This window comes from Plecotus auritus (assembly GCF_963455305.1).
Source record: "Plecotus auritus genome assembly, chromosome: 3".
NCBI lineage: Eukaryota > Metazoa > Chordata > Mammalia > Chiroptera > Vespertilionidae > Plecotus > Plecotus auritus.
In genome coordinates, this window is record NC_137772.1 from 220,981,167 (window position 1) to 220,998,914 (window position 17,748).

At 46.4% G+C, this 17,748-nt stretch overlaps 2 protein-coding genes across 2 annotated transcripts; one reads left to right on the plus strand and one right to left on the minus strand.

The window, feature by feature from the left end:
* TOMM22 (translocase of outer mitochondrial membrane 22) lies at window positions 1-1,971 on the plus strand. The gene is made up of 4 exons (XM_080660591.1): window positions 1-157; window positions 423-541; window positions 992-1,109; window positions 1,300-1,971. Exons 1-4 carry the CDS (start codon window positions 41-43, stop codon window positions 1,372-1,374), a joined length of 429 nt encoding a protein of 142 aa, XP_080516717.1. The 5' UTR covers window positions 1-40; the 3' UTR covers window positions 1,375-1,971.
* A 198-nt stretch (window positions 1,972-2,169) lies between these two features.
* On the minus strand, window positions 2,170-16,171 carry JOSD1 (Josephin domain containing 1). The gene is made up of 5 exons (XM_080660589.1): window positions 16,042-16,171; window positions 14,910-15,739; window positions 5,162-5,290; window positions 4,856-5,050; window positions 2,170-4,248 (listed from the first exon to the last, which is right to left on the minus strand). The coding sequence occupies exons 2-5, from the start codon at window positions 15,092-15,094 to the stop codon at window positions 4,149-4,151; spliced, it is 609 nt and encodes a 202-aa protein (XP_080516715.1). The 5' UTR covers window positions 15,095-15,739; window positions 16,042-16,171; the 3' UTR covers window positions 2,170-4,148.
* Between the last annotated feature and the right edge of the window lie 1,577 nt (window positions 16,172-17,748).

Below are 17,748 nucleotides of genomic sequence, written 5' to 3' on the forward strand. Positions count from 1 at the left end.
GGTTCCGGTGTCCCTCCCTTCCTCCCTCCCCGCTACAGCCATGGCCGCCGTCGTCGCTGTCCCCGGTCCAGGTGCTCCCCTGCCCCCGGACGAATTGCTTCCGAAAGGCGATGCGGAGAAGACTGAAGAGGAGCTGGAAGAGGATGACGACGACGAGGTACTGGGGCCCAGCGGGGCGAGGCGGGGAGCGGGGGTCCGAACAGGAGCGTCCCGCCCGGGGGTGTGGGCTCCGCGTGCTGCGGGATCAGGGCATTGGCGCGTCGTGGAGCCTGGAGAGGTCGGAGCGGAGGCGTGTTCTCCGGAGGCGGAGTTAGGGGCCCCGCTGGGCCCAGAGTGCCCTAGCTCCATGGGTGGTAAACGTGCCCCGGCGCGCGGGGAGCTTACCGCTGCTGCGTCCAAGACCTCGGCCTCCTCCACCACAGCCAGATGAGACCCTGTCGGAGAGACTCTGGGGTCTGACGGAGATGTTTCCGGAGAGGATCCGGTCCGCGGCCGGAGCCACTTTTGATCTCTCCCTCTTTGTGGCTCAAAAAATGTACAGGTAAGGGACAAGGGCAAAGACACTGGGGTGTGCCTGGGGTGCCATGAATGCACGCGGGCCTTGGAAGGGTCCTACCAGGGTTGGAAGCCAGCCTGTCACCTAGATCGTTGAGTGACCTTGAACTTCTGGTACCTTAGCATTTCTTAGTCTCAACTTCCTTGTCTGTAAGTGGGGATTCTCGTTGGGTAGGATCCTTGTTAAACTCATTTCAGATTGTGTGAGATGATTAACGTATCCGTATCTTTGTAAGAACTCAGGAGAATGTTAAAATTGCTGTCGCTAGATACACAGCTACCAGTACTGCTCCTCCTGTTTCTGGTAGGAGTATGGTGCAAGAGTTGGGTAGAGTATGTTTATCAAAAACATTGCATCGGTGGCATGAGGAATTTGGTTCCTTCTTGGTGCAGCTGTCTGGTTTTGCCTCCCATCATGCTCACAATCCTTTTGTAGGTTTTCCAGGGCAGCCTTGTGGATTGGGACAACTTCCTTCATGATCCTGGTTCTTCCTGTTGTCTTTGAGACTGAGAAGTTGCAAATGGAGCAACAGCAGCAACTGCAGCAGCGGCAGGTGAGCTCAGACAACACCCGAGTAGACCAGCAGTTAATGTGTGGGTAGCGCTTGGGGTCTGGCCCATGTTTTTTAGGCACTTGATTGTGCAGTCAGCATTGTTTTTGTAGACCTTGTCTGCCCGCTATTAGGATGAAGAATGAGATCCCCGGGTCTGTGTGGTGCCTTACATCTTTCCTTTCTGTTCCAGATACTCCTAGGGCCTAACACAGGGCTGTCAGGAGGAATGCCAGGGGCTCTACCTTCACTTCCTGGAAAGATCTAGATTGTTACTGCTATATTTGACCTGTCTTGGTGGGAGAAGTTTGAAAATTCAATACTGTTTGAACTGCTGATTTTTTTCCTTTTTCTTTTTGGCACCAAAACAATTTGGTTGGGAAAATTTCCCCTTCATTGTCTCATGGAGACTCCCAACTTGCAACTGTGCCCTCCAAGCTTTCCTGACTGACTTCTCTCCTCACTCTGACACCAGAGTGCATCGAAGCAGACGGTCACTCCCCACTCGGGCCATCCCGCCTCTCACTAAATTACTCCTCACCAGAAGGTCTCCGCAGTGTCTGATTGTGGAATATGAACGGATGCCACTGGGAAGGATGTATCGCTGACCATTGACGACGGTTTGGTTTTGTCATGCACACTCTGTGAAATACAAAATGCGTTACTGCTGTGGTGTAAAAGCAGCCACTGTGGATTTCTGTGTTGGAAAGAGGGAGGGCCGGCAGAGTTGTAACCACAGGATGGGTCTGTGGAGGGCAGAGCAGGACCTCACTTCCTCTGCACGTTTTGGCCATTAGACCTGTGTGTGTGTCTAAAAGAGAAAAAAAAGTCACTGCTCACTTTTGTAATTAAATATTTAAAATGATTCCAACCAAGTGTCAAGCATGTGTTAGTGGATATGCACCACAAACTTAGACCATTTCAGAAGGACAAAGACATGAACTGCCCCAAAGCCTAACATCTCTCTGAAAGGTGAATTGTGATTTTAGTGAATTCCTTCTAAAGCAGCATCATAAATGAGTATGATTATGTACATAATTACAGAATTTAGGCAGACATGAGATTTATGTACGGAGTTTTCCATTTTTAATATTTGGTTAAACAAAATACATCTTTTGTAAACAAACCCAGCACAAGGCCAACAAAATTGGGGGTAGGGGAGGGTAAAAGCAAGAAAAAAAGCCTAGGGTCACCCCTTACGGGCATCAGGGTCAGGCCTGCTCCCTTCCTTAAAGGAAATAGGGCTTTTTGCCCTTAGGCATCAGCGTGGGCCCCTGTTCCTAAGCACCAGAATTGGATATGAACAGAGAAACCAGCCCTGAAATGTTTAAGTGTCTTTGCATATCCCATTGGCTCATGGACTCTTAAGTACATGGGGACTCCTTTGAAGTGCCATTTGCACAGGCCCCAGCACACTGGAGAGGTTTCCTCCTCTTCTCAGGAAATGGCTTACTATCACTGACAGTGCCAATGGATCCAAGCTCCTGCTTATGACCATCAGCAAGGCTGGCTGTAACTTCTGGCTGGTGGTGGTTGGAATGTCATTGTGCAGGGATACAGAGCTGTCTGTGGAGCCAAGCAAGTCTGATGTAGAAAATGGTGCAAGAGTTTGCAGTCAGTTGCTCAGACAGTGTAACGCAGTAGCTGCTTGGTGGCCTGTTACTCAGCATAGAAAACGGCCTTGTTGGATTGGAGATAAATGTGCAGAAAAAGTGCTGGTGTAAACATGCACTCCAGTCACAGTGGGGAGGAGAAAGCCTCAGCTTCATCCTGTTTAACTTGCTCAGGTTTGACATGCAAGCCCCAGGCTGGCTTTGCTGCTGGAGAGAAGTCTGGCTAGTGGAGCAGCTCTCAGGCCTGCCAAGACCATTGATCTGAAAGGCCTGGAGGGGCCATCCCTGCCTGCCCACCTGCTTTGAGGCAATTACAACCACTTTGGAGACAAGCAGTGCTTCCCCTCCTCCTCTCCCGTTTTCCAAAGTTAAGAGAAAGTGGCCTACAACTATTTAAAGAGGTAGGGGTGGATCAATTCCTAGTTGATTTGTAAAGGAAACCAGAGAAAGATGACAGACCCAAGTCCCCTAACATAATACACATAACCACCTAACTCGAGGACTCTGCTCACTATAGTGACTCCCAGCCTAGACTTCGAATCCAGCTGTCCCCTTCACAATACTTTCCTCACCCACTGTCTTAAACTAGTGGAATTTGATGTCGGAGGCAGGCTCATTTTTTCCTGATTTGGTCAGAGTGGGCCAACAGGGAAAATTGCCCTTTTGCTTATCTTGTGCCCCAGAGCCTCCTAACTGAATGAAATGGCAGGGACACTGCTGGAGTGAGGCAGACAGGTTGCCCATGCCCGCCTGGTTTGGCCATGTCCTCTTAGGTATTTAGCTCACCCTGTCATGCTAGAATGTCGCAGGATTCAGCCACTCAGTGTGAAATATTAGAGAACTTTTCATTATAAAACTACAAGGATAGCCATAAACCATCCTTAAAAATAGGATAAGGGATGGCATTGAGGGTTGCAGATGGCATGATGTAGTGCTGCTGGGGTTTTCGAGATGGTTTCCTGAGAGGCCTTTTGCTCTGGGTCCTTCAAACCAGTCACACCAGCTTTGCATGTCCTGTGTCTTCAGACCCACTAGTTGCCAGGAAAGGGGAAATGGAGGCAGCATCTCCAGGTAAGTCAGAGCAGCAGTGAACTCCAGCAGAGCCTCTGTCAAGTCCTCAGAGGAAAGGGAAAAACAAGCTAGGAACTGCCCCTAACCCCCCGCTCCTTTTTTTCCTTGTCTCCAAATAAAACAAGGGTCTGCTATTGCTTGTCCTAAGCACAGAGTTCCTACCTTCCTTTCCCAGGAATGAGTAACGCTGGTTGGTTCTTGTAACATTTCATACCTCTGGCCTATTGCACACTGTCAAATCTGAGGGGAAAAACCCGATGAGATGTTTGGGGAAGTGGCAAGGGCAGACCCACTGTATAGGCCACAGCACATCATGGAGGATTTAGGGGGTCGAGGTGAGGGAAGGTTGGCAGAACTGTTACATATCAGCCCTCCAACTCTGATGGGCCTCCACCTCTTCTGGTACCACCAGCAGGAGTTCACAGTTCTTTCCTCGCAAATGATGTTTTAGAAATTTCCTACGGGGGAAAAAATGTTAAGAGAGAATGAGATGCTGTTAAAATGGCAAATTCCAGTCTTGGGGCCATATATTCACCAGTAACCTCATTAATTTATACCCTTGGCAATCCTAAAAAACACTCCCGTAGTGATCTGCTCTTGGAGGGTTCCACTTTTGGTTACTCCTCAATGTGTCTAGTTAAGATTTCCAATATGAATTTCTGCTCATATTATTGCCTAAATAGCTAGTTCTGTGACAAACAGAACCAGCCAAAAGAACTCTAAAGCAAAGGACTTTTAATTGTGAAAAAAAAAAAAAGTTTCTTCTTTGAGAAGTTTAGTCCTCTCTGCCCTGAATGTCTTCCTTCCTCTGAACTGGCAGCTATACTGTCACAGTTGTCTAAGTGTAGATAAAATTACAAGGCCAGTCCCGCCAGACCAGAAGGTCAGTATCCCAGGAGCTGGAGCTTCACGGACTATCAAAGATTCAGGTCTCTCAAATCTGAGACCTCATGGTTCTAAGTGAGGCAGGGAGAAGGCCAAGAAGCTAGGGATTTCGTTTCCTTTGTCAGATAACCAAAGATGAGCTGGTGGGAGCCCACCCAGCACATTAGCCACCACAGGCACCTGAGCTCGCTCTCGCCTCCAATCCACTCGGGCGTCTTCAGTTTGGAGTCAAGGTTGTAGTAGGCACCGCCCACCTCTCGAACACAGATCCAGTGCTGCCTTTTGAGAGGCAACTTCAGTGGACCCCAACTCAGGCTGGAGGGCAGATTCATGATGAAGCCCATGACATTAGTGAGAGCAATGGCACTGACATCCCTGCAGAAGAGAAACAGTGTCAGGTTCCCTGGCTATCACACAACTGGCCATCTACCTCCCCACTCATTCCCTGGTGCCAGTTCTCATCAAGTCAAGCCTGGTTCAGATTACCTGCGTTTGTCCCACCAAACAGCTTCATAGCCTTTGGTCTGAAGTGCTGCCATAATGACGTTCACATCGTAGTTCCCATTTCCCAGCATGCTCTTCTTGTGGGGGGTCACCATGGTGTTTGGAGACAACCTACAGATGTGAAAGGAGGACTGAGACTTGTTGATCTGCCTAACGCCTCCTGAGCCTGCACTACCAGAGACAGAGCACTTTAGGCCACTGCCCCCCAAAAGTTTGTTTACCCCATTCAAGTAAACTAACCAAGCTTTCAACCAAGTATTCTGAAGTCTGGGCTCTTACTGTCCAGGGGTTACTTATTTTTTAATGCAAAATAATAATTCAGGACTGGCTGGTGTGGCTCAGTGGTTGAGTATCAACCTATGAACCAGGAGGTCACCGTTTGATTTCTGATCAGGACACATGCCCGGGTTGCAGGCTCCATACCTAGTGGAGGGCGTGCAGGAGGCAGCCGATCAATGATTCTCTCTCATCACTGATGTTTCTAATTCTCTTCCCCCTCCCTGCCCCCCGAATCAACAAAAATATATAAAAAATTAAATAATAATAATTCAGTAGTGATGGAGCCTATTTGCTTGTCATTTAAAAAGTGTGTCTACAATGAAGTCAATGGACACAAAGAGTGTTCCATGGAGTCTCATTTATCCCCAGCCCACCCATTTCTGCCAGCTTTTTCCTTGCTGATTTCTCTGCCCTGATACAAGCCTTTTTTAAAACAATGGAAAATAGTATATGATATTTTCATTTGCATGGGTAGTATTTGTTATTCTTGTTTTTTTACATTTAAATGCTTTCCATTTAAAGCTTACACACTCGATAGTCATTAATCATTTAACACTCAAAGGCCTACAGGAGCCCAGGCAGGTAACATAAAATGTATGAATTGGGGCCAGGTATAAAGCAATAAAATGTAGTAAGGCCTAAATGAAACTGAAATGTATGACCCACGTAAAGCATCCCAAATATACACGTGTATGTGTAAAATACTTAAGCATTTTTAAAAATTAAAACACAGCCGAAACCGGTTTGGCTCAGTGGATAGAGCGTCGGCCTGCGGACTGAGAGGTCCTGGGTTCGATTCCGGTTGGGGGCATGTACCTTGGTTGCGGGCACATCCTCAGTGGGAGGTGTGCAGGAGGCAGCTGATCGATGTTTCTCTCTCATCGATGTTTCTGGCTCTCTATCCCTCTCCCTTCCTCTCTGAAATATCAATAAAATATTTTTTTTCTCTTTTTTTTTTAAAAAAAATATGATTTTATTTGCCAAAGTTACAGATCTTTTAAATATATTTTATTGATTTTTTACAGAGAGGAAGGAAGAGGGATAGATAGTCAGAAACATCGATGAGAGAGAAACATCGATCAGCTGCCTCCTGCACACCTCCTACTGGGGATGTGCCCGCAACCAAGGTACATGCCCTTGACCGGAATCGAACCTGGGACCTTTCAGTCCGCAGGCTGACGCTCTATCCACTGAGCCAAACCGGTTTTGGCTAAAATATTTTTTAAAAAAATTAAAACACAAAGAATCAGTTGAAAGAAATTTTTGTGCCAAATAAAACTGCAGTCTGGTTTGCTCACCCAGCTGAAAGACATTTCTGGCCAGGCCTCTTAGCCACTCCCTCGCCTCAAGGCAAGGTCAGTTCTGAAGGCATTTCCAGTCCTATTTCTTTCATAGGCTTGTCAGGCCAGGACCTGAGGAAAGGCCATCTTGAAGGGAAGGGCAGCACGTGTGGAGGAAGGGAAGAGTGGAATAAAAGTGGAGCTGTCACCCTGGCCAGTGGTGCTCAGTGCTTAAGAGCGTTGGCCCAAATAGTCTTGGGTTCGATTCCTGGTCAAGGGAACATACCTGGTTGCAGGTTCGATCCCCGGGCTATCAGGATGAGTGCTGGAGGCAACCAAACAATATGTCTCTCTCAAACTGATGTTTCTCCTTCTCTCTCCCCCATTCCCCTTCCTCCCTTCCACTCTCTCTATAAATCAAGGGAAAAAATATCCTCAGGTGAGGATTAACAAAAAAACAAACAAAAAAAGCAGAGATGTCTAGGAGCTGCTAAATACCATCTCCAAAAGAGAATGGAGACTTTTAAGTCAATTCTAAAAACTTAAGAATAACCTTATAAAAAGTAAAAAACTTGATGAACAAAAATAGATTCAGAGACACAGAAGAATGGAACAGATCATCTAACCTCAGGGAGAAGGCAGGGGAGGGTAAGAGATCAATCAAAGGACTTGTATGCATGCATATAAGTATAACCCATGGATACAGACAGTAGGAGGGTGAGGGCATGTGCTGGGGGGTGGGAACGGCCGGGAAGAGGTCAATGGGGGGGAAAAGGAGACATATGTAATACTTTAAACCAGTGGTCGGCAAACTCATTAGTCAACAGAGCCGCAGTTTGCTGACCCCTGCTTTAAACAATAAAGAATTTAAAGTAAAAAACTTCTCTATACACAGCAAACATACCAGATCATTTTTTGAATATAAAACATATTCCTGCCACTGCTTAAATCCTCTAATGGCTCCCCAAACGCTTAAATACAATCTACACTACTTCCTCTGGCCTGCAAGGCTCTGGGGTTCTGCTGACCTAATCGCCCCTCTTACCACACAGACCTTCTCTGCTACTTGAACACAAGCTTTCTCACTGAGGGCCTTTGTACTCAACGGCTGCCACTGTCTGGAATACTCTTCCCCTAGATCGTCACTTGGTCTGCTCATTATTTGGGTCTCAAGTATTATTGCCTTAGAGGCCTTTTCTGACAGTCCAACCTTAGGTTTCTCCCAGTCACTTCCTCTTATTATATACCTGCTTTAATGACAGCCCTTGTTATTACTGGACATGTCTTCTGTTTGTCTGTTTTCCCACACTAGAATGACGGCAGGGGGCGCAGTGGCCTTCTCTAACCTGTGAATGTTACATCACCAGGGCCCAAACAGTGCCTAGCACCGGATAGGTGCTTCAGGAGTGTTGTTGAAATGCTCTCTGTATTTATTTTGTTCTCGCTTTCCCTGAAAATAGCAGTGGACCCTTAAAACGAAAAGAGCTTATGTGCTTGTCTCCAGAACTAGTAAAGGGTACCTGAAGATATTAAATTCCACTCTGCAACCAAAATTTGTTTTCTCTGTAATAACTACCATCTATTGGAAACTTCTGTGCCAAGCCCATGACATGCTTTCATATGTATCTAATTTAATCCTCACAATAAGCCCATGAGGCTATGAATTATTTACATTTTATAGGCTTAGAAAACTAAAGTTTGAATGACTAATCCCTGATCACTTATCTTTCAAGTCTAAACGAGGATTCAAACTCAGATTTGTTGGAATCCAGTGTGTCTTTTTTTAAAATATGTCTTTATTAATTTCAGAGAGAGGAAGGGCAAGGAGAGATAGATAGAAATATCAATGACGACAATCATCGACTGGCTGCCTCCTGCATGCCTCACACTGGGACTGAGCCCGCAACCTGGACATGTGCCCCAACTAGGAATCGAACCATGACCTCCTGGTTCAAAGGTCGATGCTTAACCCTGAGCCACACCAGCTGGGCAGTTGTGCCTGTCTTACAGCAAGGACCCAAGACCAGAGTGGTGGTGGCGGCAGGTTGATAAGAGGAAAGGCCAGCTGAGCCCCTGGGGCCTGGGCTTGAAATGTAGCTTAATAGGACAAAGGCTCTCAGTGGGTTCTTGGGCACTTGGATTAAATGCAAAAGTATATGAAAAAGCCCAGCTCAAGATAGATCCAGTTCCTTTCCCTTCATCCTTTCAGTGAAGTCTCTAACCCAGGGGTGTGCAAACTTTTTGACTCGAGGGCCACAATGGGTTCTTAAACTGGACCGGAGGGCCGGAACAAAAGCATGGATGGAGTGTTTGTGTGAACTAATATAAATTCAAAGTAAAGGAGCAGAGGGGAGAGCAAGAGAACCCTCTGCTCTTTTGGCTCCGCGGGCCGGATAGAACAGCCGAACGGGCCGTAGTTTGCCCACGGCCGCTCTAACCAGTGGATGCAGGAAGACTCCGACAAAGAAACTGCTGAGTCTTCCTCCTCTTTCACCACCTAAGTCCCTACCTACCAGGCTCAAACCTCAGAGCTGAGCTTTCCCAAGTGTGTTCCCAGCGGATCACAGAAAACATTCAATACAATGGCCGAATGAAACAAGAAAACAGGTTTCCTGCACGTTTTCTTGGAACCCCTAATATGCTAGTATTCACCTTGAGTCTTGAGGACACAGGGTTTATCTTTCATTTCCCAAACATGTTTGACCACACAAACGTTATTTCTGGCCTCTCCTCTTTCATCCTACTTTCTGTTCCAAGTCAAATCCTAAAGCTTCTTTAGGCTTATCCTCACATCCTCTCTCCTCCAAGGAATCTTTCCTGGCTCCTTTGTAATAGAAAAAGGAGGGAGATTGGGAGGAACTTCCATGCAGCATCCATGCTAATTGTGAGATTTCATCTCCATGCCTATTAGCTTATCTGTGAAAATGGGAATGATTCCTATCTTAAAGGACCATTGAAGAATGCAGTTTTATTCATACATGTCCAAATAGTAAATTCCTGAGGGAAAGGAAATGGCTATTCTACTCTTATCCCTCACAGCTAGGCACTGGCAATTTGAGTAAACATGTGTTGGTCAAACCGATCAATACAGGAAATGCTGAGGATGGTTTCCATCTCATTCCCAGAGTGGTTATTTGAACAAGTGGGGTCTACCCAGTGTACCTACGACACTAGCACTTGCTTTTATGTTAATAGTGCCCATTGTGTCAGCTACTTTTATAAGCTTTATCACTTAATCCTTCCAACTATCTTGAGAGAGAGATTAATCCCATTGTGTAAATGAGGAAACTACGCCCGAACAAAGAGGTTAAGTGATCTGCCCAGTCATCTATAGCTAGTGAGGGGCAGAGCTAGGATTCAACACTAAACAGCCTCCTGGATATTTCGATACACTGGCCCCACTGAATTCCTTAAGATCCTGTTCTGTTTCAATGGACTGTTTTCTTGGGACTCCCTGGCAAATTCTTGTTCAGGACTGACTCTCTTAATTTCATTAGAAATTCTGGACCACAAAGCAGGTTTCTCACTGTTGTCACAGCCAAGAGGTTGCTGGATTTGAAGTGATCTCCAAGTGAGAGTCCAGGTCTCACACCTCAGATAAGTTCCAGATCCTCTCATGGTTGCCACTGTGTCCGGCTATGCTGATGAGTTCAGATTTTAAAGAAAAGTAGATGTGGAGACATTCATTCATATTCCTTTTCTCCCATAACTATTATTTTCCTTTTTATCAGGTCTGAAGAGATGTGACATTAGAAAATGACTTCCTGATGTCTTTAAATTATTAAGTGTAAAGTACAGATCCCAGAAGTACTCTGTAGTAGATGTTGGCTATGATGGTGACCGGTGATGTTTGGCCCTTGGATGAGATAATTCAAATCTCTAGAGGTTAACACTTAACATCTTTTCTCAATTTACAACCACCATACCTTTACTTTTTTTTTTTTAAATTGATCTTAGAGGAAGGGAGGGAGAAAGAGAGAGAAACATCAATTACCTCCCGCATGCACCCCAACCTTTGGTGTATGAAACAAAGCTCCAAACAACTGAGCCACAGCAGCCAGGCACAACCACCAACCTTTAAATGTGGCTCCTTCCTATTAAATGGCTCAGGGACCATTTAATACAGTGGTTTTCAACCTTTCTAACGCCGCGACCCTTTAATACAGTTCCTCATGTTGTGGTGACCCCCAACCATAAAATTATTTTCGTTGCTAATTCATAACTGTAATTTTGCTACTGTTATGCATCGTAAATATCTGTGTTTTCCGATGGTCCGATTGTCATGACCCACAGGTTGAGAACCGCTAGCAGGGTCGCCTAAGACCATCGGAAAACACAGATATTTACATTATGATCCATAACGGTAGCAAAATTAGTTATGAAGCAGCAACGAAAATAATTTTATGGTTAGGGGTCACCACAACATGAGGAACAGTATTAAAGGGTCGCGGCATTAGAAAGGTTGAGAACCACTGATTTAATAGGAAGGCAGGAGGACTTACCCTCTATAGTAGAGAAAGCTGGTTGCTCACCAATATCTACAATCTTTGTGCCTTCCAGGTTGTATTAGATTTTTTCCCTAGAACCAAGCTAATTTTCATCTATTTAGATTTTAGCAGCTATTTTGAGAGGAAACATATACTTAGCTGCAAGAAGATTTGATCATTGAAAAATTGAGATGAATCTAGTTAAAATGTTTGAGACCTGAGGATTTTCAAAATAACCTTGCAAAGCTGCTGCCGAATCATTTAACTTCTAAGTCCTTTCTTTTCAAAGCACAGACGTACATGATAAAATGTATGAGATCAAATGTCCACATGAACACTATTTCTATCTTTTCTCTAATTTCACATGTTGAAAACTGACCCTTTTCGTGCCTTTTTGCTATCACTGTAGACATTACCACTATCTCCAAATCTTGGACCCGGCCTGCCACACCTCTGACTCCTCTCTTCCTCGTCCCCATGTTGCTACCAAGTCATTAGCTTAGTTCTTTCTAAGTTCCTACTCATTTTTATTCCAAACATGAGTCATCTCATAGGCACAACTGTACTGAAACTCCACCCTGCTTTTGTATTTCTCCTTTATCTGGCTAAAATTCAACTGCTAGGTTGAATTTCCTTCTCAAGAAATGGTATTAACATTAATAAATTTTTTTTCTCATTTCTACTATTCATTAGTCACATCTTCAAAAAAGCAAAGAATTTTAGATCTGGGAATTTGAAATTATCTAGTTAAACCTGTCAACTTTACTGTTCTTTCTGTTAGGACCCAAATAGATCGATCTTTTTTCCTTTTACATTGTTCTAAATTCCATGCTTCTAAGTTTACTTGAGTCTGTTCTCAAGACTGGCCAATGTGTATCTCCGAGATGTACTCTCAGTGGCTGAGTCCTTTTCAACTTGTTTTCTCTATAGTGTCCAGCAGTGCCTGGCACACTGCAGGCAGCCAGTAAATGTTTGTTTAAAAAATTCCATTTTTTCTCTCCCACCTCTTCTCCTTTGCTTTTTCCTCGGATCCTTTTCATGCTTTTTTGTTTGTTTGTTTCTATTCATCCACACAGAATCTTTCCATACAAAATAGTCTAAACTATAGAATTCTTGGAGTGCGGACAGAGTATATTCTCTTTGTGTACTGATTTGCTATTACTTTAAGGTGGATCTTTCCACTATGCTGCTAGGGAATTGGGGAGTGTAGTACAACTTGCTAAAGCTTTAAAGCCAGGAATAGAACTCTGGTTCCATGTTAATGTTTAGCAAGTATTTAGCATTCTTTCACTCAGGGAAAACACAGCTAAAAGAGCCCCACTATTATTTAGTTTACAATCACAGTCCACATCTTCAGACCGAGACCCAACTTACTAGCAGAGTGAACAGCTACTGATGATATAATTGTTCTGACGTGTCTTTCCAATACTTAGGGAGCAACAGAGCAGTTAGGAGGCCCTGGAGTTACAAAGCTTGGGTCCAAATCCTGCCATTAATAGCTCTGTGCCACGATTTTCTTATCTAAAAAAATGGGAAATAACAGAATCTATTTTTTAAAATCCATGTGAGGAATGACTTAACACGAGGAAACAGTGCTTTGCACAGAGTGAGTGTTCATCTGTGTTAGTGATTGTCATCATTTCAGATGGGGCCAAATTTATAGAGGTGAAAAACCTCTGAATGAATCTTGACTGTTGAAATTTACTAGTGAGTGAAACTGGGCAAATTTAACTGAATCCTTGGATCACTATGATAAGGTTGCTGCAAGATTGCTACATATTGCCCTAGCCGGTTTGGCTCAATGGATAGAGCCTCAGCTGGAGGACTGAAGGGTCCCAGGTTCTATTCCAGTCAAGGGTATGTACCTTGGTTGCATGCCGGATCACCCGCCCTGATTGGGGTGCGTGTGGGAGGCAGTTAATCGATGTATCATTCTCACATTGATGGTTCTCTCTCTGTCTCTCTCCCTCCCTTCCACTCTCTAAAAAGATTGCTACATATTACCAGGTATTGTACAAAGCACATTCAACTACTCACTGTGAGTCCTTTCCTTCTCCCTAGACTTAGGTTAGAAAATAATTTGCAAATTTCCAATTAAAAAAAATACGAATGGCTGGTGAAAAGGAAGCAGTGTAATGGATTGGCCTCCTTTCTACTCCTTTCAGTTACATGACTTGATGATCTGAGACAAATTATCTACCTGCCAGGGCCCGATTCCTGAAGAGAATTAATTCTACTTGCCAGGTAATGGCCTTAATGCAAATGACACATTTGCACAGCTAAGGCATAACTATGGTTATTATTGGCAGAGAAAAACAATTACTCTCATTATAATTTTGTCAACACCCTGGGATTAACATTCCTTTAAGAGAGGTCTATGGTTCTTTCAGGGTAAAAAGTCTACACCTATGAACTTTCACCCCAAAATAGATTCTTTCCAGTTGTAACACAAGCCCTTATAGCGCAATAATTTTATCTGAGCAAAGGGAGAAAAGGGTCTTCTTAAACTGCCAATATGCACTGCTTCAAGAATTCTTCAGCTTTATCTGCACTGAGAACTGAGTAGGCCTTAACACTTTCTAGCTGGAGGAATCAGATCACTGCGGTGGACTGCAGACGTGCTGACATGACCTGGTGATCTGAGACATACTATCTCACCGGCCAGGGCCCCGTTTCCTGAAAAACCCTTTGATAAAAGAATTTTAGAACATCAAAGCAGAGAGAGAAAAGCTGAACTTCTATCAGCCTGTCATGCAGCATTTGGCAAAGTGGATAAGAAAGGGTATCTAGAATGAAGTAAAAAAGGGAGGGGATCAAGAGTCAGCTTCATATCACAGCTTTGCTACTTAGAAGCTATTTGGACAAATTACCTGACCTTTCTGCCTGTTTCTCCATCAGTAAAATAGAAACAGTAGACCACTGTTGGGAGGGCAACACAAAATAATAAATGGAAAGCACAAAAGCTAGCACATGGTCTCAAAGAAAGGTGTATACACCTTCTTTCTTTTCTTAAAAAAATATTTTTTTATTGATTTCAGAGAGGGAGATAGAAGCATCAATGAGAGAAAATCATTCATCGGTTGCCTCCTGCATGTCCCCCACTGGGGATCAAGACTACAACCCAGGCATGTGCCCTGATCAGGAATCGAACGGACCTCCTAGTTAATAGGTCTGTGCTCAACCACTGAGCCACGCCAGTGGGACTGTGTAGACACCTTTCTATGGAATCCACAACATTCCATCTCTGATGGCAGGTGACTGAGTAGTACTTATCTTGTCCCCTTCTAGACTGTCAAGTCCTTAGGGGCAGGACTTGAGAGGCATTATAGCATAGTGGTCAACAGCACAGACACAAACCTGAATTCAAACTTGGCTCCATCTCTTGTTACGTTTGTGACCTGGGCAAATCACTGAACTTCTCTGAGCCCTGTCTTTATCTATGAAACGGAAATAACAGCATGTATCCCATGGCATTGTTGATGCTCTTAGCACTGTGCCTAGCCCGTAAGTGTTCAATAAAAAGTAGTGGTTATCTTTCCAATTCTGTGTCCCTTATTCCTGTTAACAGTATCTAGCCGACAATACTTTTGGTTTGAAGGTGTATGGACATGAGACATTGCTCCACCCACAGAAATTCAGAAATAGCAAAAAGTATCAAGAAACCAAGAAGAAGGGGTCCCCTACCTCTGGAAAATCTCCTGCAGCGTTTCCCGGTTGAATGCACTGCTGTCCTGGAAGACATTATTGAGGGCGTGCAGGGCACAAAGCTCCCGGCGCTGTTTCTCGTGGTAGATCTGTGGGGGTGCTGCCTGGGGCAGCTCCAAGGATTCCGATTTGGCCTTGTCTCCTTTCCATGGCACGCAACTCATGTTTTTCGTTTTGGGTTCCAGAGAGGGCTAAAAACACCCCACCCTCCCCTCCTGAGGAAGAATGTAAGCTTCTGAGTCTTTTCAGGATTCCTGAGGTCCACCTTATTTTCTGGTGTCCATGATTTATGCTTTGTCACGGGGAGAAAAGATTGGAATCAAAAGGAAAAACAATCCACCTCTTCTCAATAGAAAAATAACTTTTGAATTAGTGTTTTTCACCACTAATGTCAAAGTGCAGAATTTTTTTAAAAAATCATAGAAAAACCTAAGACCTTGCTCCCTTCTCCCACCCTCCCCACCCGCCCCCCCTCGGGAAAAACCCCACGATTTCCTTGCTGTGTTTTCCTTTGTAAAAGCCAACCAGGCCTCAATGCAGGAAGACAGAACGGAATCGGTCACATCGCTCCTTTTCTTCCATTTCTTCCAAACCACAAGGCCACTGACCCAGGAGACAAGGCCTAGGTGGTATATAAAACGCAAAATTCGAGCAGCTAGCGAGGGCCGGCCAGCGTGGGATGGCGGGCAGCGTTGGGGCCTCCGAGGCGCCTCTCCATCCCCTCGGGTACGGTGGGTCCCCGCAGGGCGCGAGCCGAGGCGGGCGCGGCTCCCTCGGAAAGCGCGGACTCTCACCTTCTCGCCGCGGCCCTGCGGGGGAGACAACCCCGGTCAGCTCCGGCGGTCAGACGGGCCCCCGCAGAGGACCAGGCAGGCCGGGGAGTGGCGCGGCGGGTCCGGCCCCAGCCCGAGGGAAGGTCCTGAGCTGGGACGGGCCGACCCGCGAGGGGTGGAGCCGAACAATTCTCCTCACCCTCGGGGGCCCACCCGTCTCGCCGCCCCCACCCAAACCTCCCCGCCGGTCACGTGAGTGCAAGCCGAGAGGCCCTCCCGCACTCCCCTAATCCCGGCCCCCGCGCCAACTCGCGTCCGCGCCGCGAGTCACCCCTCACCGCGGCAGGCTGCCCCCTGGAACTGCGGGCCGCCACCTGGGCCGCGCTCCGGGAGCGCGCGCACCTGAGCCCAACGTCAGCGGCCCACGCCCAGCGCGTGCTCCGGAAACGCCCTCCTGCGCCGCTCGGCCCCGCCCCGACGCGGCGTCACGTCTGAGGTCAGCCTGACGTCAACGGCGCCAGCGGAGGGGGTCGCTGTTGCCGCGCGCCGGTTGACCGGGCTCCAGTAGCGTTGGTAGACCTGGTCAGTGCGGGGCCTGCGGGCCTCCGCGAGCGGCTGCGGGGCCCGGCGGCAGCGAGTGGAGCTGGTACGGGGTTTCTCCGCTCCGGTCCTCGCTGGGCGGGGCGATTGCGGGAGTCCCGCCTCAGCGCCCGCCGCTCCCAGGCCCGCCCCTCCCCCGGGCGTCGGCGCCGTCCCCGAGCGGTGACCCAGCCTGCGGGTGCACTTCACGGCCCTCCCCACCCGCCCCTCTTGCTGGGCCGGGTTGGCTTAGGCGGAGCGCTTCCGCCAACCCGGCCCAGCTACTCCTGCGCTGACCGTTTTGTGTTAGTCTAGCGAGCTGTTCACCGGTCGGGCGCAAATTCTCTTAGGTAAGGGGTCCGGGAGCACTCAGGCTGAGTCACGTTTCAAGTAGAGTGAAGAGTCTGATCTCGGGTCCTGGGTGTCCTAGTTCGGTTCACTACTCACAGCCCACTGTCTCTCGTCCTCCCGGCGGCTGCCTCGGAGCTTTCCTCCGGGTTTTCTTAGGGTCTGTCTAAGCGCATTGTGTGCCGGAAAGATAAACTCAGTCCCCCGTGGATTTTCCCCCTTTGGCTGCCCCGAGGGCATGTGGAAGGCATCACCAAATATTCACTATCCACCTTAGCTGCCCTCCTTTTGGATTTTTGTTCAGAAAATTGAAAAAACAATAAGAGATTACGCTTACGCCCTCGCCGGTTTGGCTCAGTGGATAGAGCGTCAGCCTGCGGACTGAAGGGTCCCAGGTTCGATCCCTCACCTCCCTTGTAGTTTGGTTGCGGGCACATCCCCAGTGCGGGAGGCAGCTGCTCGATGTTTCTCTCTCATCGATATTTTTAACTCTCTAATCCTCTCCCTTCCTCTCTGTAAAAAATCAATAAAATATATTTGGGGGGAAAAAAGAGATCACGCTTAAAATTCGTCACTTCGTTAACCCTGCTTCAACAGCACTCAACACCATTACACTCAACAGAGTTAGCACTTAACACGTTTGAGGACCCACTATGCGGTTTGGAGTCCTCCAGATAACTTTTGGATTACCTTAAATTTTTGTAATTTGTAAGCCTGCTAAGGGTTACAGATACATTTACATAAGATCAGTTATTGAGGCTTGCATGCATTGTTCTAGGTGCTTCACAAATATAAACTTACTGGTAACTATTCTGTGAGGTAGGTTTTTTTTTTTTTTTTTTTTTTTTTTTTAGAGGAGAGAACTAACACTCAGGTTAATTAACTTGCTCTAGGTCACATAGCTAGTAAGTAGTGGATCCAAATTGGAACTCAGGCTCAAGTCTAACCTGTCTTTAGAAAAAGGATGTAAAGATGGGTAGGGAATTCTCTTTATAAAATGTGACTTTAGACTTCTCTATTCAAGAAGCGCCTACTCTGCGAATAGGACACAGCCCTATTATGAGAAGAGCATGCTTAAAAAAAAAAGTTTCCATTTACTTCAGAAAGAGGAAGGGAGA